The 27483-nt window shown below is 34.4% G+C and overlaps 1 protein-coding gene across 1 annotated transcript in view; it reads right to left on the bottom strand.

Annotated features, from left to right (window-relative positions):
- Positions 1-27483, bottom strand: part of ZNF804A (zinc finger protein 804A) — a 352837-nt gene that overhangs the window by 65962 nt on the left and 259392 nt on the right. Inside the window, exon 2 of the mRNA XM_055289946.2 lies at positions 15385-15528. Within this exon, the coding sequence (XP_055145921.1) occupies positions 15385-15528 (144 nt within the window). The remainder of the gene's footprint in view (positions 1-15384; positions 15529-27483) is intronic.

Genomic DNA, 27483 nt, shown 5'->3' with positions numbered 1-27483 from the left:
GCCAGTGAGTGACAGACTTGGTTGCTTCACATAATCATATATTTCTCAGAAGTTTCATTCATTCCCGTTTACTCTTTTCTCTTTATTTTTGTCTGACTGAGTTAATTCAGGGAGTAGGCCTTCAAGCTCTGAGATTCTTTCCTCAGCGGGGTGGATTCTGCTGTTAATACTTGGGATTGTATTCTGAAGTCTTTAAAGTGAGTTTTTCATGTCTATCAGCTCATTTTGATTCTTTCTTTCTTTTTTTTTTTTTTTTTTTTGAGACGGAGTCTCGCTCTGTCGCCCAGGCTGGAGTGCAGTGGCGCGATCTCGGCTCACTGTAAGCTCCGCCTCCTGGGTTCACGCCATTCTCCTGCCTCAGCCTCTCCGAGTAGCTGGGACTACAGGCGCCCGCCACCACGCCCGGCTAATTTTTTTGTATTTTTTAGTAGAGACGGGGTGTCACCGTGGTCTCGATCTCCTGACCTTGTGATCCGCCCGCCTCGGCCTCCCAAAGTGCTGGGATTACAAGCGTGAGCCACCGCGCCCGGCCTTGATTCTTTCTTAAAATAGACATTCCACCTATAATCTCCTGTATCATTTTATTTTATTGCTTAGAATTCTTGGATTGGGTTTCAACTATCTCCTGAATGTCGATGATCTTCATTCCTTTCCATATTCTGAATTCATCATATTCTTATGAAATTTAATTGTCATTGTAACAATATTTAAAGATGAGACCTTTAAGAGATGGTAAGGCCATGAGGGTTTCTGCCTTCATAGGTGGCATTGGTGTTGTTATAAAAGAGTGAATTGGGCACCCTCTTGCTCTGTCTTGCCCTTCTGCCTTCCACCATGAGATGACACAGCAAGAAGGCCTTCAGGAGATGTTGTCTCCTTAATCTTGAACTTCCTTGCTTCCAGACATGTCAGCCAATAAATTTCTATACAAACAAATACTCAATCTCAATGTAATCTGTTACAGCAGCACACAACAGACTAAGAAACATGAGATCTCAAAAAAAAGTTGTCTGTCCACAGAATAATTGATTACTAAGACACAAAAGAATTTCAATAGATGAAGAATTGATGACACTAGGTTACACAATAGCTTGTATTTGCCTATATTATAACTTCTCCCAAGTCTAATTTTTTTTTAAAAAATGTCTTAACAATAGCAGCTTGAAAAAGCATAGAGTGAAACATTCAGTAAAAATAATTTTGTACAAAGAAAAGAACTAGCTGCACAGTTACAGCACCTTATGGAAGTATGTTTATTGTAATAAAAAAAGTTAAGCTGAATCTCTGTAGATGATTTACTTTGCAGAGGGTAAAGCTGTCATATCTTTTCCAGTATAACTTACTCTTCCATTCTTAATTTTTTTGAAATATCTTAAATAATTTAACATTCCTTTATAACCTCTTAACAGTGACAGATCTGGGGTAGAAGGGATTTTATTTTTTCCCAAAAGGGCTCCATCTTTGCTATCTGTTGATCACTCTTAGAAAATCTAATTATGATCAATAAATTTTAACAGTTGATGGCATCCTGTGTCAGCTGAAGTAGTTGGTTGCAAATATTAAATCCTAGTACTATTTTCCCTCAGTAACATGTAATTGCTACATTTTTGATAAGAAGGTATGGTTAGAAAAAAATGGGAAAATCGCTTAAACCAAAGCCAGTTACAAGCAGTAATCTCTCTTGTTGATTTACCTTCACCTCAGAACCACAAGAACGTTACAATACATAGTGAATAGTTGTCTGTAACATTTCTACCAGATGTTTCAGTAGCATATTCGTCTTGGCATTTCTTGGCACTATGGTTCTGTATTCTTTGTGATGTCTCATTGTTTGTGCGGTTTTGTTTAAAACAAAAACAAAACAAAAACTAAGTGGGGCTATATATGTAGATGTGTGTCAGTACAAAAAAATTATTTTCTCAAATCCCTAAATTTCTGATTTCCATTCAAGTCTTTTAGACTCTTTTTCCTGCTGAACAGCAATGGACTTTTATTTTCCACCTTCCTATATTCCTAAAAAGTATGAACAATGTGTTTCAGTTGACTCTATTGCATACTTGTTTGCTGAAGACTTTTTCTGTAAACACAATTGCCTTGTTCAGTTTTGTTGTAAATTGATTTACCATAGGTGCACAGTTGGTATGCTTTCTGATGTGTGTTTGATAAGAGTGATAAAATAAAAGCTTAAAAATAAAAAAAGAAAAAAGAAAGAAATGTTTATTGGAAATGAGGTTGAAAACTTCACTGTGTTTTGCTTTCCTACAGTGTGACCATAATAAAGAAGTCAATTTTATATAATTTAAGTGAGTTAAAGACTGTCAGAACTCTCATTTGTCAAAGATGCTCATGGAGATACCAACTATTTATAGTATTTTCAACCTCAAATTATCAAGATTACAAATATTTGTATCATTAATAAAGAATGTAGATTATTTTCCTCTTTTTCTCTCTCTCTCACACACACAACACATACAAATATATCTTGTTTTCTTCGTTTCTAGTACTCTGTGAGGCATTATTTTGTTTGTAGTAGTATAGACATAATTTGTTATCATAAATTATCCAGGTTATTGTGAGTGAGTTATGTTTAACACACTAGTTGATGACTTCTAAGTGTAGTTCATCTTATTCTTAAATATAGGTAAATATTATGATAGGTAAGCATAATAAGTGAACCATCCCGTAGACTGTTTATTCATGATCAAATTTGATATAATTTGAAAATTTCTGAAAATTCGGGTATGGTCTGGTGACTGTCATAGCTTAAAGAATAAAAAAACAAATATTTTTATTATCAACAGTAATAATAGGGCTCATTGGTAAAATATGTAACCATATTGGGTGAAAAATTTCTATACATCACAAATGTGAAAATACATTTTTGCTTTCTTATTTTTTAAATAAATTACCTTCATGTTTACCTGAGCCATCCTCCACTGAGTTGTAGAAAATGAATAGTATTCCAACATATTTTAAATACATAATTTACTGACAAGTTTTTTGAGATAACTGCTAAGTATCTTCAATTTCTTATTTATGATCCTTGCTCCTTCCAAATATTCTTTGTTTGAGGGCATGCTGAGGGCCAGGAGATGGCTTATAAGTCCTTTTGACAACCAAAATCTTTACACTTTCTATGTAAAATACCTGATTCCTCTAATCACATATCATATTGCTGTCTCCATTATTGAAGTTGGAAGCTAGTATAGCCCATTGTATATTTTTACAACTTTGATTGGAGACTCAGTAACCTTCTTCAGGTGACTGAAACCTAGCTTTGTGGTAGTTCTCCCTGGTAAAATATACATCTCTGAGTCTAGTTGTGCCCTCAATCCTACTTTTTGGCTCACATAATCTACTTGCATTTCTTTGTTGTCCATAGCAGGATCACCAGGTCTCAAATCAGTTATCTTATGAGTCCTCTAAAGAGAGTAAAAGAGAAACTCTTGGCAACATTAATGGAAAATTTAAACACAGCAATCCAGGAAGGCCAACCAACAAACTTGTTGCATAACACATTCTGCTGTCAAATTGAGATTGATATTGGCTGAGTTACAAATTGGTGTGGAGCAAGTTGCCCAAAAGACACTTTCTGTCCAGAGTCCCTACTTTCTTTGTATATTTGTAATGCATCTCACCCTCTATGGGTCAATGCCTGGGGAAAGGAGAACACAATACACTTGCTTAACTGCTTCTCTCCATTCTCTGTGTTTCTCTCTTTATTTCCTTTATATTATTTTTTCAACAAGTATTCTGAAACAAGTAGAGATGTACTTCATTATTCTGCTGTATCATAGAAGGATGAAACATCATCAAAGGGGAAGTAACAGTAACCTCATGATCCTTGGCATTTTGACTCTCTTTTCCAACCTTGGCCTCAAACTATAATTTTCTGGAAAGCTTCAAAGAAAGAAGGTAGCTTGGACCTATACCAGACTCTGGGAATGCTATTTTTAAAAACTTCTCTGGTTATTCTCATATTCAACTAGAATTAAAGTTTTCTTGCTATTTACCATATCTATTCCTTACCATAGAGAGCAAAAATCCTAACATCTCAGTTTCTATAGGTGCCAGGAGAATTTTAAATATATTATGAGATAATCCTTTCAGCAGATAATTTAAGGTTTGGTTCTTGATAGGATTAGTAGGAGATAAAAATTTTGATTCTCGGGATGTACTGTTCTCAAATCTCCACATGATGGTAATATTAGATTTTGCATATTTTTTCCTGGATGAATTTTCTTCTTAAAATTTTGAACTTACTAAGAATAATTCCCAGAAGGTATCTCAATTTCTTTAAAATAAAATAAAGTATTAGTAAATCTATACAGGATAAAGGATACAATAAATTTACAAACTATTTCCCCAAACAGATTTATTCTGAGAAAGTGTATTTGTTAAAGGATGGTCATTAAAAAAGTGCATTAAAAATAAAATAGTAAAATAAAGCTGTACAGTTTCACTGATACCACCAACCAAGTCATCATGTGAACTATAAGAAGAATATACTTCCAAGAGTTAATAAATGGTTATTAAAATAAAAATAAATATGCATCACTTTGACGCTAATTGGCTTTCTTATAGTTTTTTTAATGCATATAAAAGTTTTAGTGGTAAAAACTCAACGTGGTAGGACTTTTACTGGATTACAGTGCTTAGTTGAATTTATAAAATGAAATCCGTAAAATTAGATGCATTTATCTCTTGTATTCTTTTTTCTTTTGGTGGGCAATAATTATATTTAGGTAACAGGACAGAAATCTTTGCTTACAGTTTTAGTTTTTGCTCCCTGCCCTCAACAGGGGCTGAGTCAATAGACAGCCATCCACCTGAAAGGAGATGGCAGAAGGAAAGGAAGGAAGAACCATAAGGTTGACTTGGGGAAGGTGTACGAAAATGGTAACATTTCAGATGCTAGAACTGATTCTTTTATCCAGAGTCTGGTGCATACTCAAGACAAAATATACAATTTATTTCAATCCCAATTACAGCTTTAAATGAGAAATGTCAAAATGGGACATTTTTATAATTAGCTATATATATGTAAATGTGTGTGCCTGTGTGCATTTCTTGGGGCAAAAATATTTTTGGGTTTGAGGGCTCTGTAGGAGCAAACTGCATGGTCTTTAATTTGTTCTAAGAGAACAATGTTCTAAATGGCTAAAATAAAAACCATCAGAAGTTCAATTAGATTGAAGTACACACCACACACACCCCAAAAAATCCCAGGGAAGATATTTGAAGTGATTGTATTGTGCATTACCTTGCCGGTATCTCTTACTTTTAAATTAAGCTTTAGTAGATTTTTCTCCACAAATGAATATTTCTATTACCAGATATCAAGAAGTAATTCCTTTAAGTGTCAGATCACTAAACAGCAGTTTAAATTATTATGAAATGCTCAAATTTGGGACTAAATCTGTTCCATTTCTATAGCAATAGAAGTCCTGGCAGAAACAAAACATTCCAACAACCTGGCCTGACTTTGACTTCCTCTGGGGCAGAACAAAATAGCATGCTGCAAGGCATGGAATCTTGACTTGCTGAAGTGAAAGTCACTTCAGTGCCTGTTGGGAAGTATTTCAGTTACATTGAAACCACTAAAGCAAAAATCAAGATGTTTGAGGGGCAGCAGCAATAAGGCAATCATTCCCTTTTCGATCCCTTCATAGCATCAGTGTGATAAATCTCTTACAGAGAAAATAACTTTGAATTGCCCATAGGCTGCCAGGTGAGAGGACACACGCAACTACGGCTTTACTTTAAGGGCAGATGAGGAAGTCTACAGGAAATTTTTTTCTTTACCTGATTCTGAGCTTTCCTTTTTTTTTTATCTCAATGACTAAAATTCAGAGTGACATACCTTTACTGAGAACTATTTTAATTATCTTGTTATATGAATCACTTAGAAAGTTTGAAATTGAGAATTAAGTACATGTTGCTGATTTATGATGGACACTGTCTCTGTACATTTGTGTTGCTATAAAGAAATATCCGAAGCTCAGTAATTTATAAAGAAAAGAGGCTGGTTTGGCTCACAGTTCTGCAGGCTGTACAAGAAACATGAGGGCAGCATCTGCTTCTGGTGAGGACTTCAGCCTGCCTCCACTCATGGTAGAAAGAGAAGGGGAACCAGCATGGGAAGATCACATGGCCAGAGAGGGCACAAGAAAGAGAGGGAGGAGGTGCCAGGCTCTTTTTAACAAACAGTTCTCCTGGGAAGTTAAGAGTGACAACTCACTCATTGCCATGAGAATGGCACCAAGTCATTCATAAAGGATCAGCCCAGAGATCCAAGCACTTCCCTTTAGGTCTTACCTCCAACGTCAGGGATCAGATTTCCACATGAGATTCCAAGGGCAAAAATATCCAAACTCTATCTAACACATAGCTCTTAACTTTACATTATACTAGCATGAAGAGCCACATTAACTAGGCCATTGCCTTTAGACTTCCATCTTTTTAAAAAGTATCCAAAAACATTGCTGCTTTTCCACAAACATACATATTGTGATCATATTATTTATTATCCAAATAAGGAATTTCATAATTAAATAAGGACAGTGGTAGAAAGTGAGACCATCCCAGAATATTGAGATGTATAGTTATCCTTAAAACACTGTATTTCCTGTTATGTAAAGCTATTTCCTATGTTTTTACAATAACAATTTAACTATTAGTGCAGATGTAGCTTAAGATAATGATTTGCATTTAACATTTATCTGCATAAAATCAAATTTTATGTGCATTAATAAAATCCTGTGCTTCTCTGGGCTTTTGAATAAAACATGCTATAAGAACATAAGTGTGACAGAAATTTGAGCACTGTTTACATTAATAAAAAGAGGCTGGTATGGGCAGATGATAAAAGAGAAAGAGACATGGAAATATGCCACTACCTTTTGATTTTTCATAGAAAATTTTATTTTAATATTGATTAAAGTTTAACAAAATGAAATTTGAAACAAGATTATTCTGATAATTACTGAACAGGGGAGATATTTGTAATTTTTTTTAGGAAATGGTGAAAGACTTGAATGGCACAAGGAAGAGTTAACAATAGCATTAATTATAATTCTCCACTTACTACTTAGTGTTTCCCTGAAATTAAGACAGCTTCTATATCTGTAATAGGACAGTTGCAGAAAATTTGATATCATAATGTTTGTTTTATTATGATATTTCCTGGCTTAATGATTTATTATGTAGTATTTGATGTGAGATGTATGCAATCACATAAAGCATTATATACTAAGTTGAATAACTCTGATACCACTATCCAGTTTAAGAATTAGAATATATTTGACATGGTTACGTCTCCTATGGTATCCCATCACCCTACATCACCTTTTGAAGTAACCACTATCCTGAGTTTTGTATTCATCATTTTCCATTTTCTAAAGAGAGATTAATCACGTCTGTATCCTTGAAAATGAAAACATTACATTTTGCTTTACTTTGAAGAATATACAAAAGGTGTAGTCTTTGCAACCTTTTGTTCACTATTTTTATTTCTAAGATTCTTTCATGAAACACATACCTACAGTTAATTTGCACTGCAGAATAATTTTGCATTTTGTGAATATATCCTAATTTACAAATATTGTTGTTCATACCTATTAGAATTAATATTAGGGATTTGTTTTGTTTTAATTTATTAGTGTATAAATTGACAAGATCGTTTTCCTGAGTTGCTAAATCAATCATACTTTCAAAAATGATGTGTAATATTTTCTATTCATCCACATTATCACTTGATATTATCAACCATTTTTTTAATCTAGCAGTTGTAATACTGTCGCTTATTTTTGAACAATTTTTAATACACATATAAGTGTCTCCTTTTTTGTAAAATGTCCTCAAATATTTTTGTTCAATTTTCTACTGGGCCATTTCTATTTTTTGTATGTGTTCATATTTCTACAATAAAATCATAATACTAAATCCTTCTTGATTTTGTAAGTTGCAGTTATATTTTCCCAATTTCTGGCTTGCCTTTTTATGTTATTACAAATTTCTAGTAATAAATATCATATTACATATAGTTAAACTTACGAAACTTTCACACAACACTTTGTGTTTGTTTGTTTGTTTGTTTGTTTTTTTACAGGTTCTTGCTCTGTCACCCGGGCTGGAGTGCAGTGGTGCAATCATGGCTCACTGCTGCCTTGATCTCCCAGGCTCAAGTGATCCTTCCACCTCAGCTTCCTGCATAGCTGGGACTACAGGCATGGCCCTTCATGGCCAGCTAGTTTTTGTATTTTCTATAGAGACAAAGTGTTACTACATTGCCCAGGCTGATCTCAAACTCCTGGGTTCAATCAACCCACCAGCCTCAGTCTTCAAAAATGCTGGGATTACAGGCATGTGCTTTTAATATCTTCTATAAATTTTACCTATATACCCCAATGTCATAAAAATAATTCCCTAGATATGTTCCTAAAATATATAAAGTTTTGACTTCCATTTTAAACTCTTTAATTTTAAACTCTTCATCTGACATTGATTTTGTTTGTTTATGAAGAAAAGATAATCTCTTTTTTAAAAATAGGGATAATCAGTCATCAAATAAAAAGTTTTCGAAAGTATATCCCTTCACTATTGACCTGCTTTCTGCTCCTGTCACTTAATAAATTTCTAAATATAATCTTTGTGTCACAGCTCTATATTCTGTTCCATTCATCAATCTGTCTATACCTGTATCAACAAAACGCATCTTCAGAATGTAGAACTGTATGTAATAGTCTTGGTAACTGTTAGGCCAGATCTCACCACTTTTAGTTATTTCTTCAGGATCATATTCATTCTTATATAAAAATTTTGGAATCAGCTTGAGAAGTTCATTACAAAAAAAATACTGACGTTTAGACTAAAAGCTTTGTTGAATCTGAGGTCAGTTTTGGGGCAAATTGATGTCTCTATGATTATGTCTATTTTTATATGTATATGTGAACAGGTTTTTGTCCTTCCATTTAATGCATTTTAAAAACAATTTTCTAACTTTCCTAATTCAAAGTTGTATGGCATTTTTAGGTTTATCATTTAGTATCATATATGGTTTATTGTTCTTCTCATTGGTATTTAATTTTGTTTTTGTTTTCTCAAAATTTGTTGCAAGTCCAGAAATGCAAAATAATAGCCAGACAACTTTTCAAATTCTCATTAGACCATCATAGGATCTGTGAATAATATAATGATAGCTTTGTTTCTGCATTTTAATCCCTATTTTGTTGTTCATTTGTTTTTGCTCTACTACCTCAGTATACCGTTCAAAGAATAGTGGCATTCTTTCTTCTCTTATTTATAATCCTAAAAAGAATGTGTTTGATATTTCATCACAAAGACTGATGTTTCTTCATATGAAAGTTAGATAGGTTTTGTCTGATACGCAGATCAGAAGTCAGATTTATTCTTGGTTTAAAATAGATTTTCATATATATTTACTAAATTTTATGAAATAAATGCCAATCTAATGAAAGATATTTATAACATTTTAATGGAAACATTTACTTTTAAATGCAGTTTGTATCTTAGTTTCCTTTAATAACTAGTGAGCTTTTTCGATCTTTTTCAAAAGAAACTAGAAGTAGGTCTTCATTAGTTCTTAATTCTTGAATGATAATTTTCTGTGTTCAAATTCTAGATTGCTCTATTCTGTTTTGAAAATCATCTATTTCTTCACTCTGGATGCATAAAAGATTTTAGCTCTTGCTTTCCTTGTGATACAGTCTGGGTAATTCTTGATAAAGGTCTTTCATTTCCTACTTTATTTTTCTTCATCTGTTTTTATTCTCCTAGTAAACTAAACTAAAATATTAAATCGACTAATCTTTTATTTTCTTAAACTACTTAATTTTAAAAAATTACGGTTTGCTTTTAGGACATTTCTACATGTTCATTATAAAACTCATCACTGTCCTTCTAAAAGGTTCTTTGATGTTACTCTTGTTATACTTTTTACTAATTTAAACTTTTCATACATACATATATATTGTATTCTGTATGTAATGAACCCAATATCCAAGTAATTTTTTCCTGTTAATTCTCACTCTTGGCGATTTTTCTCTTGATTATATATATATATACATGTTTGTTTTTAAAATCTTTGATGTGAATTCCTATTTTGTTAATAATATTCAGTGGAAAATCTAAATTGAGTTTTGTTTTTTTTTTTGCTGGAGTAATTTCTATGTTTCAGTCAAGACCTAAGTGCAGCTTTCACCTTAACCCAGAAATCATCATCAGAGTTTACCAACTGCTGTTCACGGTTCACTTTCCAGGTTACAAAGCTCACAGTGGTATCTACTCTTCATTCAATTTTGCTCTTTGTAGGTAATTATCACTGTAGGCCCAAGTTTTAGCCAGTAGCTTCCTACTTCTCAGCCTACAAGGGTGGTGTTGGTAGCACGGGCTCTTTGGAGATATCATCCTTTATAGGAACTCAGCAACTGAATTAAGAAAATTGTATTGTGGAAGTTCTATTTATTTTGTAGTAGAAGAGTCCTTCAGAGTATCTTGTATGCTCTGCTGATGAAAGTGAAAATTCTAAGGCATTTCTGAAAGTGTTATTTGCTCTTAAATTATGTTCTCACATAGAAAACAATGTCAATCCAAACTATATCGAGATTAAATGGTTTTATGCATATGAAGACTTTTGTAGAGTGCACATATTATATGTAAATTGTTGCTATTATTATCATCAGTAGCATTACTCTTATGAAGGATGGACATTTATGAATGTTTAAATAACTCATTCATCGTATAACAGTCACAGCATCTTCATATGTAATATTCTCCTTACAAATAGTTTTATCTATGTGCAAATCCATAAATAAATCATTTTGTTTTTTGAAGCTCTTACCTACCACAAAATTGTGACATTACAAAATCTCAAAATGAATTTTGATACTAGCTTTTTTACATTTATATATATGAGCAGCATTAATTGGGTGTCTAAATTGTGTATTTTTTTAAGAAACAGTGAAAGACTTGAATGGCACAGGGAAGAGTTAACAATAGCACTAATTATGATTCTCCAGTTTCTATATATTTGGTAGTAGAGTTTCAGAGAGCATGAGATCAAAATATTGGATTTTTTTCATGATATTTCCTCCTTTACTGAATTATTATGTAGTATTTGATCTATGCGATCATATAAAGCATTATATACTAAATTGAATATCTCTGATAGCACTATCCAGTTTAAGAATTAGAACATATTTCACATACTTATGTCTCCTATGGTATCCCGTCACCGTACATCACCCCTTGAAGTAACCACTATCCTGAGTGTCATATTCATCATTTTCCATTTTCCAAAGAAAGATTAATCACATATATCTGTAACCTTAAAAATGAAAGCATTACACTTTGCGTTACTCTGAAGCATATAAAATATAAAATCTCAAAATGAATTTTGATTCTAGCCTTTTTACATTTATTTATATGAGCAGCATTAATTGTGTCTAAATTATGCAAGACACTTCACTAGATACCGGGAAGATAAAGGCATGTAAGAAAGAGTCCCTGCCCTAAAAGGGTTACAATCGAACATCTTTTGATGTTAAAAAAAATTCAAAGAAAGAGACTGTAATTTGTGAGCTATTGTAATCATATCTGTACCCATGTATTTCTTTTTTCTTTTTAACCCTCTGTTAGCAAGTCTTAGTGATAAGTGAGAGAGATTTTAAAGTTATGCAAAGAGAATGTGGATGAAAGGAAACCGAATTTCCTTTGAAGTTTAGAGTTCAAAGCAACACATATTCTGTCATAACAGATTTGCAAAGATATATGAGGCATTCACAACAGCTTTTAGGTCAAGATTACCTGGTTGTGTTTTAAAGACTCTGTTAGCCTACATGAACCAAAAACAGATCCTCATTGGGAGGCCTAAATAAAGAACGGTCTCAAAGGCAAACTGTCAGTGTCTCATTCTAGGAGAAAAAAAATTTTAGTAAGTAATAATAAAAACTTATTAAATATTGAGCTTTTACTATTTTCCATGTACTCTGCAATGCATATTAATGCGCATTCTCTCATTTAATTTCCCTAATAATAGACAGTTGAGTTCATTGGGCCTTTGATTATTTAATCCAAAGTCATATGGCTGGTAAGAGACAGGGTTAAAAGTCATTCCATTAATAAATCCTCCTCCCTTTTTCCATTCACTTGTTAGCCCTTGGAATCATATCTCTGTAGGAAATGAATGCATCAGAAGTATGCACAATTTGCCTTTTTCTAATTCCATTCAGGAAGTGCTCTAATTCCATGTAAGCAACCATATGACACTTAAGTGCTTAAGTGACACTTACTGCATACAAGTTGTAGGAAAGACTGCTTTTAGGAATTTGAAGTCCATATGGATTTTGAGTATATGGGTTGAGTGTCCCTTATCTGAAATGCTGGAACCAGAAGTATTTTGGATTTCAGAATTTTTTTTCAGATTTTGGGATATCTGCATTATAGGTACCCAGCTGAGCATCCCACATCCAACAGTCCAAAATCTGAAATTTCCAAATGAGCACCTCCTTTGAGCATCATGCATGTCAGTGCACAAAGAGTTTCAAACTTTAGAGCATTTTGGATTTCAGCTTTCCAGATTAGATACACTCAACCTGTACCTGTTTCTTGTAAAGGTATTTTCTATGGGAAACCAAAAAGATTGCTTTGATCTTCAGAGAGCTTAATATTTTATGAAGAGATGCTTTTTTGGTTGCAGGTATTAATAAGCATGAAGCTGGAGTTTTAGTTTTGTTTGCTCATTTGCTTTGTCTTAAGTATGTTTATTAGCAGCAAGCTGAAATGTCTCTCAGAACGCAAGGACAGGATCTGCATAAAAGTTGTACGAAAGACAGCTTTTAGGAATCTGAAGGCCATTCGGAATCAAAATTGCTATTTCCATACTCTCAATTGTCACAGGGTCACTCGTAACTCATTCTCTTATACGTTTGTTTTGTTCTCTCTTTATGCAAACCAGCTTTCTCAGCTTTTTAATGAACTTCACCACTGAACAATCCCTACATTTTTAAGTGTCAGGTACAGCCATTATCAGACATTAGGCATTTTTTTCTTTTCAATCACATCCCAATTTCAAGTTCTCAAGAGAGAAAAATCTGAATTGTCCGTCTCCAATCTGTTTCCACCTCTACTTCATTCAAAGTGACCAATGTGTTAGAGTCATGTGGTAGAATTATATATTGATGGTCATAGCGATGACGTATTTTTTCAGAAAAAGGAGAGCGTTCTCTAGGAAGACACGCTCAGAGAGGCACTATTATCTTATGGGGAAGGCATAAAAGATTCTATCGATTTTAATATTTTTGGCTACTGGAACATCATATCAAGTTGAATTAATCAATTAGGACTGTGCTGTCTACCACAGTTTATGAGTATTTTGATCGAGTAGCTGTTTTTAGGATTTGATCACTCTGAGCATTGTCAAAGGTGGGCCTCTAGAATACCAAAACTGCAAGCCAGATCCAGCCCAAATTCCCTTTAACTTCTCTGTATAGAATATATATAGTATACTAAGTTCTCTAAGAATAAGAAACTGAAAAGGCCCTTGGGCTAACTTTAGTAAGTTTTATCTTCAAGATAACCATATGGCTAAATGAAGCATTCTTCTGCAAATGATAATAGATATTCTTTTTTTTTTTTTTTTTTTTTTGAGACAGAGTCTCGCTCTGTCACCCAGGCTGGAGTGCAGTGGCGCTATCTCGGCTCACTGCAAGCTCCGCCTCCCGGGTTCACGCCATTCTCCTGCCTCAGCCCCCCAAGTAGCTGGGACTACAGGCGCCCGCCAACACGCCCGGCTAATTTTTTTTTTTGTATTTTTAGTAGAGACGGGGTTTCACCGTGTTAGCCAGGATGGTCTCGATCTCCTGACCTCGTGATCCGCCCGCCTCGGCCTCCCAAAGTGCTGGGATTACAGGCTTGAGCCACCGTGCCCGGCCAGATATTCTTATAACACATATATAAACACACACACATTTCCACATACCTACTGTACACAATGAGACGCGTAATAATATACTCAGGCTTTTAGATACATAGGAAAAATCAAAGGAATGACTTTCTCAGACTTAAACTCTTTGAAAGCAGCATTCCAGAATTATTTGATAAAACAAATGTCACTAACATTTTCACAAAATAATACTATTTCCTAATGAATGTTAATGTTCAAATCAAGCAATGATATATTTATATGTATGTATTTTTATGTAAGAAAAGGAATATTTCCATCAAAACCTTTCCCTTAACCAGTGGGCCAATAGATCTACTACCAGGGGAAAGAAAGGCAAGGACAGATCATTAAGCTAAGTATGCATTAATCAGTAAAGTATGTAATTGAAGGGTAAATTCTTCCCTACACCATCCTCTCCAAGCACAGTGTAGTTGGTATGAACGACTGCAGGATTGACAGCAAAGGAAGTACACACGATTGGTTCATTATCGGTTAACATGCTCACTTTCCCTACTTTTTCTTTCTTATAATAGATAACTCTGATTAACAGAAAGTTAGGGCAGGTTCAACTGCTTAAAAATGTACCTTTAAATTCATACTAAAATGAATACTCGGCATGGTATTTGAGGGTGATAGCTAAAATAGAAAATTTTTATAAATTAATGCTAATACTGTCTATTGTATCAAGTTAGCTAAACAATGAACGAAGTTGCATTGGAAAATATAAGGCATATTAGAAAGTGGAATTTGTATTAATTACATTTATAACATTACCACTATTTTAAACTCATTTACATAGAGTGTTGAAAAATCTAGGATTTATCATTGATAGTAATAATTAATCTGAGACAATGGACAATAAAATGAAAATATTAAAATGAACAAAATAATAGATATATTAAGTAGTACTCAATCAATAACCTAGGACCATTTGTAGCACACCCAATCTTTTTTTCACATGTTTTCATGGTAGTTTAAATCCAAAATGCTTTCTATGAAAAACTATGTTAAATTTTATTTAACTTTGATAAATATATTTATATATTACATTTATAAATAACATGTAATAATATATAATATAATGCATAAATTATTGATTGAAATATTTAAAACAGTACATTTGAGGACAATGAGAGGATCATCACTTGTAGAATATTGTTTTCAAAACACTTTTACTCATTAAAAGGCAATTGAATGGTATTTCTTTATGTTGATTATTTCGGACGTTGTTATTGGTGCCTTTTTTTAAAAAAAAAAAAGGATTTTGCTGTAAGTCGTCAAATTATCATCCCAGAATGATATATTTCAAAACTGTACAGCAAATTAAATTAAATAAGAATATCATATCATATTCTTAGAGTCTACACAATTAAAACTATTACACAAGTCCAGAAATGCCCTTTTGCACATCTCTTTCTTACCTGCTTGTGAGCATGGTCATATGAATTAATGTGATTGTCGAACTCCTGGTGCTTATAGTACTGCTTGTCACAGAGTTCACAGTAAAAATTTGCCTTCAGATCTTCCAGAGCTTTTGCTATGGTATTTTCCTTCTCAGCATAGTCCTGAAAAATAAAATTTCAAGGAAGGATACAATTAGCTCTCCCCTGTGTTTACTTTGTTCTAACAGTTGTCAACTATAGTACAATAATTAGAGTTAGAAACAATACAGCAAAGAGAAAAAGAAAGCAAATACTAGAAAACCAAGTTAGAATAAATTATGACTTAAAAATTAAAAGGCTAACAGAAGAAGCCAAGATAAATAACAGAAAAATAGCACAAATGTGGAGGAGAAATGCAAATGATGGAAATAAATAGAAGTCCTTGATTGAACAAGTTCCTATGCTAAGTTAGCATAAAAACTGAAAATCACATAGCTATCTTGATTCAACTGTGGATTCCTGGCAATGAATCAGCTAACATAAAACTTTTCTATTCTGAACATGTAAAATGTGTTCTATTTGAAAAGGTCTGTATTTGTGCACAAATATACAAGTTTTGTATTTTGTTTGTTTCCTTAATTATCTATATAGTAACTTATTATTCATTCCATCTAGGCATTTAACTGGACTAATTTTTTTTTATCCTGACCCATATCAATTTAGAATGAACATTAAAATAATCTCTATTTATTGGAAAAGAAAACACTTTTCTGCAGGTTATTTCAGTTATTTACCTAAACTGAAAAGGATTAAACTGCATAAGCAGATTGTTTTCATCATACTCACAGTAAATAAAGACAGCGATATAACCAAACCCCTGAGAAGATGAACATATAGCCAGTCATCATTAGCTTTTGTTTAGAATGCATAAAATGGCCAAATGTTTGACTGTGGGTTTTAAGTTACATTAAAGATAAGTTACTTGCTATTTCATGCTTATTTAAACGTCAATGAAGTAAGTGTCACAAATAATGGCAAAAGAGCCTAGCACCTCCTTGAAGCTCTTTCTTGCTCCCTCTCGCCACATGTGATCTCTGAACCTGCTGGTTCCCCTTCCCCTTCTGCCATAAGTGGAAGCAATCTGAGCCCCTCACCAGATGCAGTGTTCAATTCAATGTTGCCAGACATGAATAAAGTTTACACGTGGAAACATTGTCCAATTCTTTCACTGAATAAGTGAAAATTGGACAATATTTCTGCCTGTAAACATTATTCATGATGTGAAGAAGACCTAAACCTCAGACCTCACTGTAAAATATATTTCTAACTTCCAGATTATCTTATATACAACTCCTTTAAAATTCAAAATAACTAGGCCTGGTGCCGTGGCTCATGCCTGCAGTCCCAGCACTTTGGGAGGCCTAGGCAGGTGGATCACTTGAGGTCAAGAGTTCAAGACCAGCCTGACCAACATGGTAAAATGCTGTCTCTACTAAAAATATAAAAATTAGCCAGGCATGGTAGCGGGAACCTGTAATCCCAGCTACTTGGAGGCTGAGGCAGGAGAATTGCTTGAACCTGGGAGGTGGAGGCTGCAATGAGCTGAGATCGTGCCACTGCACTCTAGCCTGGGCGACAGAGCAAGACTCTGCCTCAAAAAAAAAAAAAAAAAAAAAAAAAAAAAACTATATATTCAAGTCTCTTACGTACTACTATAAAACACACTTTTAGCACTGATATTTATAAATAAAATGTTGTAGTCCTCTATATGGCAATGGCACTTATCCTCCTTAAATACACAAACTAGAAAGGACTCATAGTCTGAAATTAAAGCAATTTGTTTAAATTGTTTCTACAATACTGAAAGGTGGTTCACCAGTAATTTAATACACGACTAATACTTTGCTTATGTTATTGCACTGTATATTCATGCATACATCACATATAATCAAGTTCACCATGGTTTGGGAGGCATACTTTGTAGTAATCAATGCATACATTTGCCATAATCCATAGCTTACTTTCTCATTTTAAAGACAATAATCTATTGTTATGTTTTATTAGTTATATCAACTGCACAACAAAGGTGACTCTTATAGTTTGGATAATTTTCCCTTCCAAACCGCATGTTAAAATGTGATTTTCAATGCTGGAGATGGGGCCTAATGGGAGGTGTTTGGGTGATAAGGGCACATCCTTCATCAACAGATTAACACCCTCCATGGAGGATTGAGGTAAGTTCTTAGTATATTAATTTTCTTGAGAGCTGGTTGTTAAAAAGATCCTAGCATCTTCCTGTAGCTCTCTCGGTTCCTCTTGTACCATGTGATCTCTGCACCCACCAGCTTCCCTTCCCCTTCCATCATGAGTGGAAGCAGTCTGCGGCCTTCATCAGATGCAGATGTCAGCACCATACTTCTTGCACAGCCTGCAGAACCATGAGTCAAATAAATCTATTTTCTGTATGAATTACCCAGCCTCAAGTATTCTTTTAGAACAACACAAATGAACTAAGACAGTGATAAATCACAAAATAACTTGTTTATGCATAATTCCATCAATTTCAATAAATAATGCACCATTTCTCAGCAAATTTGTCAATTATTCCTACTTATATTAATTGATTCTTCCAATATGTTAAAAACACTTAGTTTAAAAAGGTAAAAGTAAGTAATATAGACCCAAATTGTTTACTGAATTTTCAGTAAAATCTTCAAAATAATAGTTTATGGATTAGTCAATTTAAAGGAAATGAAAATTAAGTAATATGATTTCATGGCTAAAGTGTTTAAGGCAGAGATAACATTTTAATCAATAGAGGAAATGAAAATAATTTTGGGATTAAAGCTGAATTAGCTCTCTGGACAATCTTAAACCAACAGAAATTTCATGGTAAACTAGTTGATTTTCCCCATTCACTATAATTACAATAAAGCTACTTCCTCTTTCTAAATATTTGATTAGTTCTTATTATGTTGTAAGGTTTTTGTTTTTTTTTAAATAAGATTGATATTCCTCTACAGAAGCAATAATTGGTTTCTGTTTACCCAGTCTACAAAAGTGGGAAGGTTTTTAGTGGAACAGATTTCTTGGTCAAATTGCATTCTTCAAAAATGTTAGCTTCAGCCTAGATTTAAAATTAAAAACAGTAATTTAAAAGTAGCTATAGTTAACATTTAGCTAGTGCTTATTTAGGGTCAGTCACTGATGAATAATTTAGATGTATTAACTCATTTAATCCTGATTCTTTTCATTTCCTCACTTTACAGATGGAAATAATGAAGCACAGGAAAGTTAAGTAGCTCCAGGATATAATGAGCAAATGTTCACTCCATATTTAAACCCAAATATTCTTGTCCATAGCATTTAATTATTTTTAAACTTTTAAGCACATAAAAAAGAGAGAAGAGTATAATAATCCCTATGTATCGACTAATCAGCTTCAATAACTATGAACTCAGGATCAATCGTGATTTATTGTATCCTATCCCACCTCATACCCTTTCATCTTACCCAAATAATTTTTAAATGCCTTCCTAGGTTTATATCACTTTATCTGTAAATATTTCAGTATATATCTCTAAATTAGAATGACTTTTAAAAAACATAGTCACAAAAGCAATATCAGACCGAAACAAAGTAACAAAAACAGTAGAGAAACCACAATCATTTTTTATTGTCATCAAATATCCCAGTCAGTGTGTGCAAATAGCTCCAATTCTCTAATATTTAAAAACAGGTTTTTCAAAACAAAATTCCATTAAGGCCCATATATTACCATCTTCTATGCTTCTTAATCTCTTTTATTCTGTATTTCCCCATCCCCATCTCTTTGCTTTATTTCTCATTACAATTTATTTTTCAGAAAAAAGTTAAAATTATACTTCACATTTAAAAAATGTTAATAACTATAGAAAAGTTACAAAACTATGATAAAAGACTCATATGATTTTCACTTAAATAAAATTATTGTTAACATTTTGATATATTTGTGTGTTTTGTTGCTTTCTCTCTATCTCTATCCTCCTCTAAGTTATTAAAAGAAACATAGCATGGCCGAAGTTAAGTTTGCAAGTGATAGCACAATTACAAACATTTGAGCCAGACTTTCAAGTTGATGTTAAGTGCAATTAAGGAATCAAGGCTGTGTTCTAGAAAACATTAGCAGAGTAAAAAAGACTTCATTATTGTATGTGCATCTTAAGGGAAAGGAGTCATATGTATTGTTACTGATCATACATTTAAAAACATGTATGTAGACAAAATCAGTCCTAGTTAGACTGACATGTTCCATGACCCCTCTCTTTCATTGTGGCTAATATTGACACAGGCACTGACTGAGATTTTAAAGCACATATTAAATACAGCCATCCCACTGCAGAAAGTAAGAGACACATTTGAGTGAGATGAAAAAGGAGCACAGCTGTTCTTATATATGCAATCCAAAATGTTTGCCCTCTATCTGGTAAAGCCATTCCAGGTTGAACTATGAGCACCGCTTCTGTACTGTGTCACTGACAGTGAAGGAACAAAGTGAAAAAGAAGGACAATCTTCCTGCAACTAGTCAGGTCATTTTAACTCAGCACTTTTTACATATATGTAAAAACAGTAAAGGTTGAATCCTTTCTTTTAGGGAAGCAGTATGCATATACCTCCAAGTTATAAAATCACAAATCTTAATTGGTGACCACAGCAACTTGGCAGTACAATAAATTTTGTAGACAGCAAAGTGAAATAGAGAAGATAATGGTTTACCCACACCCCAAGGACAATCTATCCCCCAATACTAAAATATGAATAGCACCAAAGTAGAACCTTGAAGGGAGAAACATTATTTTCCAACATGACGCAATTCATAGTGGCCTCATCATAGCATATGGCCTCTTTCCTAAGGTATTCTTAATCGCGTATATACAAGTAACCTTCCCTGACAAGTGTGAGCTCTCTGAGGGAAAGAATTTGTACCTGTTTTCCTTACTGTTGTATTTCCAGAGCTTTTAGCAGAGCCCAGCATTAGCAGACACTCAACAAATAACAAATAAATGACATTAGGACTGCCCTTTTTGTCTTGAAAATGAGTATAGAAGGAAAGAGGGTCAATGTCAGCAAGATGATGGAAAATAGGACTCCCTAGTGTTTATTTCCTGCAGAAACATCAATTTAAACAACTATTCACATGCAAAAATATCTTCATAAGAGCTGAGGAAACCAGATAAGAGATTATAGCACCTGCATATAGTGCAGAAATAAGAAAATATCCATAGAAGAATGTAGGAAATATAGTATTACATTACCTATGTCACCCTTCCACCAACTCCAAGCAAGAAAGCATGGAGAGATATATTTTCCACATGAAGAAGGAGAGGAATGTGAACATGGGACTTTGCTTCAGATCCCAACACCAGTCCTGTCCCCCAAAAAAACTATTGCTGGGCAGGGCCCCAGAGCCCCAGATTCCAGGACAGTACTGTGGACTAAGCCTCTAGATCTGCTCTAGCACCAGGTTAGATTCTGCAGCCCTAGGCTCCAGGCCTGAGCGACAGACTTGATCTTCAGTCTGCTCCACCACTGTGCTGACCTCAGAAGCCCCAGTCTCTGGACCTCATCTAGCACAAGGCTGGCCCACTGCAGCCTCAGGCTCTGGTTTGCCCATACCCTAGGCCAACCCCAAAGGCCAAAGATTCCTGAATGCACCAGCACTGAGCTTGGCCATTGCCCCAGGCTTTAGGCCTTCACCAGCTAAAAGTCTAATCCTGCAGCCCCAGTTATTAGGTCAATACCTACAAACCCAACTCCCAGGCAAGCCCCTGCAGATACAGGATCCAGGTCCAGCCATTGCCATGCCACTGCCTGTAGCATCAGATTCCAGGCTGATACCCACCTACAAGGCCTCCAAGTCCACCCTGGCACTAAGCAAGTTCCCATAGTTGCAGAAATCAGGCTATCCTTGCAGACTCTTTCTGGGCCTTTCTTAGCACCAGACTGATCCCAGTAGTCAGGCTCTGGATCACCCTAGTGGACCCATGTGCTGGGCCAAACCCAATGCCACACTGGCCCCTGCAGCCCTAGTCATTAGGTCAGCACTTGAAAATCCAGCCTCCAGGCAAGTTCCTGTGGATATAATCTAGGTCCATTAACTGCTAAGCCAGTTCTTGTGGTCCTAGACTTCAAGTCTGCCCTAATGCCAAGTTGGCACTTCTGGCCTCAAACATCAAACAGGTAACCATGGACACAGGCCCCAAGACTTCCCTTGTTTAACCAGGTTCCAGGCTATTGACTGAGGACCCAGGACCCAGTCCAGTTCTCACAGACCAAGCCTCTAGGCCAGTACCTATACATCTAGCCTCTAGGCCAGCATCAGCAGATAAAGATTACAGGCAAGTCCCCATACCCTGGACTCCAGAGGACCCAGGGCCAAGGCCCACCATAGTGGCCAAGGCACACACTGTGGACACTGAGGACACTGAGGGCCCAAGAACACCCCTGTAGACCCAGGTTCCAAGCCAGTCCTCCTGGACTCAGGACCCAGACCTTTTCCTATGGAGTTAAAGCTCCATTTTCATCCCAATGGAACCAAATGCCAAACCCATCCTAGTGGGTAGCCAGCCCTTGAAGACTCAGGCTCATGGCCCACCCCAGTGCCAGGGCAGCCCCTGTGGACACTTAGGAAAGCCATAGGTACTAGGCCCACTTACCTCCTGACCTAGGAATCAGGACAACTCGACTGTAGGTTCCAGCAATAAGCCAACTGTTGAATCATGCCAGGTGGCCTGCTCAGAGTCTCTGGACAGACTGACTGGAGCAGGGTTTCCCAGACAAAGAACCTGGAAGAATAAACTACTTCTAATGTATACACATCAATGTAAGGCAATAAGAACCATGAAAAACCAAGGATACAGAAGAACATCACCAAAGAACAAAATCTTCCACTAGCTGACCTAAGAAAATAGAGATATAAAAACTGCTTGAGAAAGAATTCCAAATAATTGTTTTAAGTAAGCTCAGTGAACGTTAAGAAAACACAGAAAGATGAGTAAATAAAATGAGGAAGACAATAAATGACACAAAATAATACATTTAACAAAGAATCAATAATATATAGAATAAAGTAAATTCTACAGCTGAAAAATACAATGAATGAAATTAACACATTAGAGAACATCAACAGCAGAATTCATCGACAAAGAAAATCTGTGAACTCAAAGAAAGGGTATTTAAAAATATACAGTCAGAGGAGAAATAATTAAAAAAAAGAATAAAAGATCCTTATGGAATTTATTGAACAGCATCAAGACAGCACATATTTAAATCATAAAAGTATAGAAGAAGAGAAAAAAGGGGGTAGAAAGATTAGTTTTAAATGTAATAGCAGACACTTTCAAAATTTGAAGAAAGATATAAATATCTAGGTACAGGAAGGTCAAAGATCTCCAACTGTCAAAAATTAAAGACAGAGAAAATCCTGAAAGCAGCAATAAAAAAGAATCAAATAACATATAAAGGAGGGCCAAGAAAACGAGCAACATATTTCTCAGCAGAGCACTTACAGGCCAGGAGCGAGTGGGATGAATTACTTAGGTGTTGAAGGAAAAAACTATCAGTTAAGAATATTGTGCCCAGCAAATCTGTGTTTCAGAAATGAAGGAAAGTTAGACTTTCCCAGACAAACAAAAGCTGAGGGATTAACTTATCACTAGACTTGTCTTACAAAAATGGATAAAGGGAGTTCTTCAAGCCAGTAACATGAAACATATGAAAGTGTAAAACTGACTGATAAAAGTGAGTATTGCAAAAGTACGTACAAATTCAGAATAATCTAATAATGTAATGCTGGTGTATAGACCATTTATATATTTAGTATGAAAGTTTAAAAAAATATTAAAAATAATTATCATTACAATAATTAGTTAAGAAATACACACTATTAAAATATGTAAATTAAAACATCAAAATATATGTCAAGATGGAGTGGAATGAAAATGTAGTTTCTTAATGCTCTCAAAGTTAAGTTATTATCCTTTTTTTTTTTTTTTGAGACAGAGTCTCACTCTGTTGCATAGGTTGGAGTGCCGTGGCGTGATCTCGGCTCATGGCAACCTTTGCCTCCCAGGTTCAAGTGATTCTCCTGCCTCACTCTCCCGAGTGGCTGGAATTACAGGTGTGTGCCAACATGCCCTGCTAATTTTTGTATTTTTAACACAAAATTAGGGTTTCGCCATGTCGTCCAGGTTGGTCTTGAACTCCAGACCTCAGGTAATCCACCCGCCTCGGCCTCCCAAATTGCTGGGATTACAGGTGTGAGCCACTGCACCTGGCCTAAGTTGTTATTATCTTAATGTAGCCTCTTATAACTATAAAATATATATTTTTAAGTTTTACAGTAACCACAAAGCAAAAATATATAATAGATATGCCAAAGGTAAAAAAGTAGGAATAAAAGTCTATCACTAGAGAAAAAAGTACTTCGTCACAATGGAAGGCATCGAGAGTGGAAGAAAGAAACAAAAGATCTACAAAATAACCAGAAAACAATTAACAAGAAGACAGCAGTAAGTCCTTACCTATCAATAATTACCTTGAATGTAAATTAATTAATTTGTCCAATCAAAAATATTGAGTGGCTGAATACATTAAATAAACAAGACCCAAATATGTGCTTCCTGTAAGAGATTCATCTCACATGTAAGGGCACATAGAGGCTGAAAGCAAATAAATGAAAAAAGATGTATATGCAAATGAAAACCAAAATAAGTAGCTATACTTAGATAAGACAGGCTTTAAGTCAAGAACTGAAAAAAAAGATTAAAAGGTCATTATATAGTGTTAAATGGGTCAACTTAGTAGAGGCTATAACAATATAAACATATAAATATTGTAGTATATAAATACATGAAACTAATATTAAATATCTGAGGGAGAGATAGACTATAATATAATAATATTAGAGAAATTCATTGCTCCATTTCCAGCAATGGACAGTTCATTCAGACAGAAAATCAGTAAGGAAATATAGGACTTAAACTACATCTTAGACCAAATGGACCTAACCAACATGTACGGAGCATTGTATTCCACAGTAACAGGAAATACTTTTTTCTCAAGTGTGCATGGGACATTCTCCTGGATAGCCTATATGTGAGGCAACAAAACAAGTTTTAATAAATTTAAGAAAATTAAAATTATATCAATCTATTTCTGATCACAATGGTATAAAACAAGGAATCAATAACAAGAGATATTTTGGAAAGTATGAAATACATGGAAATTAAACAACATGCTTCTGAACAACCAGTCATTGAAGAAATTAAAAGGAAAAACTTAAATTATCTTCAAACAAATGAAAATGGAAGACAATGGAAAATAAAACCAAAACTTAAGGAATGCAACAAAAGCAATCCTAAGAGGAAAGTTTGTAGCAATAAATACCTACATCAAAAAAAGAAAGATGTCAAATAAACAACATAATATTACACTTCCCAGAACTAGAAAAAGAAGAACAAATTAAGCTCAAAGTTAGTAGAAGGAAGGAAATAGTAAAGACCAGAACAAAATCAAATGAAAGAGATACTAGAAAAACAATAAACATATATAACCTACCAAGACTGAATCATGAAGTACTGGTTGAATATCCCTTATCTGATATGCTTGAGACCAGAGTGTTTTGGACTTAAAATTTTTTCAGATTTTGGAATATGTTTGTGTACATAATGAGATAGCTTGGGGATGGGACCCAAATCTAAGCACAGAATTCACTGGGTGTTTCATATATTCCTTATATACATGGCCTGAAGGTGATTTTATATATTATTTTCAATTATTTGCATGCAACAAAGTTTGAATATACTGAACCAACAGAAAGCAAAGGTGTCACTATCTCAGCCGCTTCTGTACAATCTGTGGTTGTTTGGTACCACCATCATTCCTGATTCTGAATTTATATGCAACTGATAAGCAATCATTTTCTTATACATATGTACTTAACAGTAAAACATATGACATGCTATTATAAAGTCAAAAAATAATGTGTTCAAGGTAACTAAGCAACACAGTAGCAACCCCAGAATACTTGTGTAAACTGTTAAATAACAACAACACTAAAAAACAGCAGACTTTCACTCTCTACCTATGATGCTTTGTTTTCGTTAAGAGGTTACTGTACACCATATTTTATTTTTTTTAGATAAAAAGAAACAATGGAAACAGTTGAGGGACCAGAAAGTGGGTCCTCTAGAAATGAGAAGAAATTCAGAGAGATGGCTTTTTAAAATATTTCCTCCAGAATCATTTGTTTCATTAACAATTTTTGTTTTAGAAATCTCTCTTTGATTTTATAAAGTGACATGCTTTATTGTTCTATATATCATGGCTTACAATACATGCTGCTCTAGTCCTTGAAAAAGCCCATCACACATATTTACTCTGTTGTCTATAGGAGCTTGTTCTGCAGTATTAACAACATCATTTTGATTGTTACTATTATTATAATCACCTTGCTTCAGAATCGTTTTGGCTATTTCTCCATTTATCAGTAAATGAATAACTGGAGTCTCATTATTGACATTAAAAAGTTATTTGACAGCCATTTGTTTCTGCTTACTGATGGACTCTGGAGGTCTGTTTCTGAGGATTTAAGGAAGTCATACGTTATTTTATTATCTCCTGACATAGAATCCTTCAAAGTGAACACCTGGGTTGTTTTCATTAATGAACATAGTCACATGACAGGGATTGTGCTTGACATGCACAATTGTGTCTTTAGTTACTGTGTTCCAAATCATTGAAAACAGAATATCTGGCGTCCTTCATGATATAGTCCTCCTGAAAACCTTCCACACCCACCCACACATTCATTCACTGCTGTTAGTGTGTTGTTCAAGAAAGTGTATTATATGTATACATATATATATGTATGTATACATTACAGTATATATATACCCTCTATATGTATACTCTTCATTGATCTAAGAATACCCTGGCCACAGGGCTGAATTAATGAAGTCGCATTTGGGGGACAGTACATGCTATAAACATTATGTTTGATGAGAATTATAGCTGGAGGAGGAGAAGAAAAATTTTCAAGAAATAACAAAATCTGGCTGTTTTCATCAAGTCTATCTTTCCAGCAGTAAGCGCAAGCCACTGAAAACAAAGGTTTGTGAAACCAATGGGAAAAGATGTCCTTGGTGATTTATGCCTTTTTTGTTAACGTTATAATGTACTGGTAGGATATTCACTCCTCGAAAACACTGAGGACACAACTTTTGACTATGACAGCAAGTTTATACTCATGCATGCCTACTGCATTAGCATATCCCAGCACAGTCATTCTACCCATGGCATCCTTAATTTCTATAGGGGCTGTCTTATTGGTTGTAGTCAGTGTCTTTCCAGAGCAATACCACCAAGACAGTGATGTTTAATCAGCGTTATAGATTTGGTCTATTACGGTCTGTAGACTTGGCATCAGATCTTCATCAAAGATAACTTTGGGAAATACATTGATGAATTTTCTACTGCTTTGTGACGAGTAAATATGTTATCAACACAATTTTTTAATTAATGTTGTGTCTTTTCTTAAATTTCTGCAACCATTCTGTTGACTATTCACATTTCTATTCAATTTATAGTTCATTGTGATAGATCTTTGCTTGTTTCATGATCATCATACCATTAAGTAGCATATGTTTACTTCAATGCTGACAGATTCACTCTTTCAAAACACAATCAAGATCTTCATTTTAGCTTTATAAAGTGTTTTACTATTTATCATTAACTTCTGTTGATCACTTTCATTATAGCACTTCAACAGTTTATCCTTCTCTTTCTTCAGGTTTTATAACAAGGTCATACTCTCCTGTAAGACATTACACACTTACATTATTGTTCAGTTTGACTTTTTGTGCTACAGATGAACACGAATGCTTCTTTTTTTCTTACAACTGTTAACTATAGAAAAATCTGTAGGTCTTTTTGACATTTTCAACAATATTTTTACACCACAGAGTAGAAAATAAGCAAAAATACAATGGGTAATGCACATCGAACTTTACACTATATGGGGCATCACAGGGAACTTGTTGTTGGCACATCTGGCCTGCATGCATATCATTTTATTACCCTATGTGGGAATACCTGCA

Source organism: Symphalangus syndactylus, chromosome 8, assembly GCF_028878055.3.
Source record: "Symphalangus syndactylus isolate Jambi chromosome 8, NHGRI_mSymSyn1-v2.1_pri, whole genome shotgun sequence".
In the NCBI taxonomy this organism is placed as follows: domain Eukaryota; kingdom Metazoa; phylum Chordata; class Mammalia; order Primates; family Hylobatidae; genus Symphalangus; species Symphalangus syndactylus.
The sequence above is the reverse complement of the archived record's forward strand: the minus strand, read 5'-3'. Positions and strand labels throughout refer to the sequence as shown.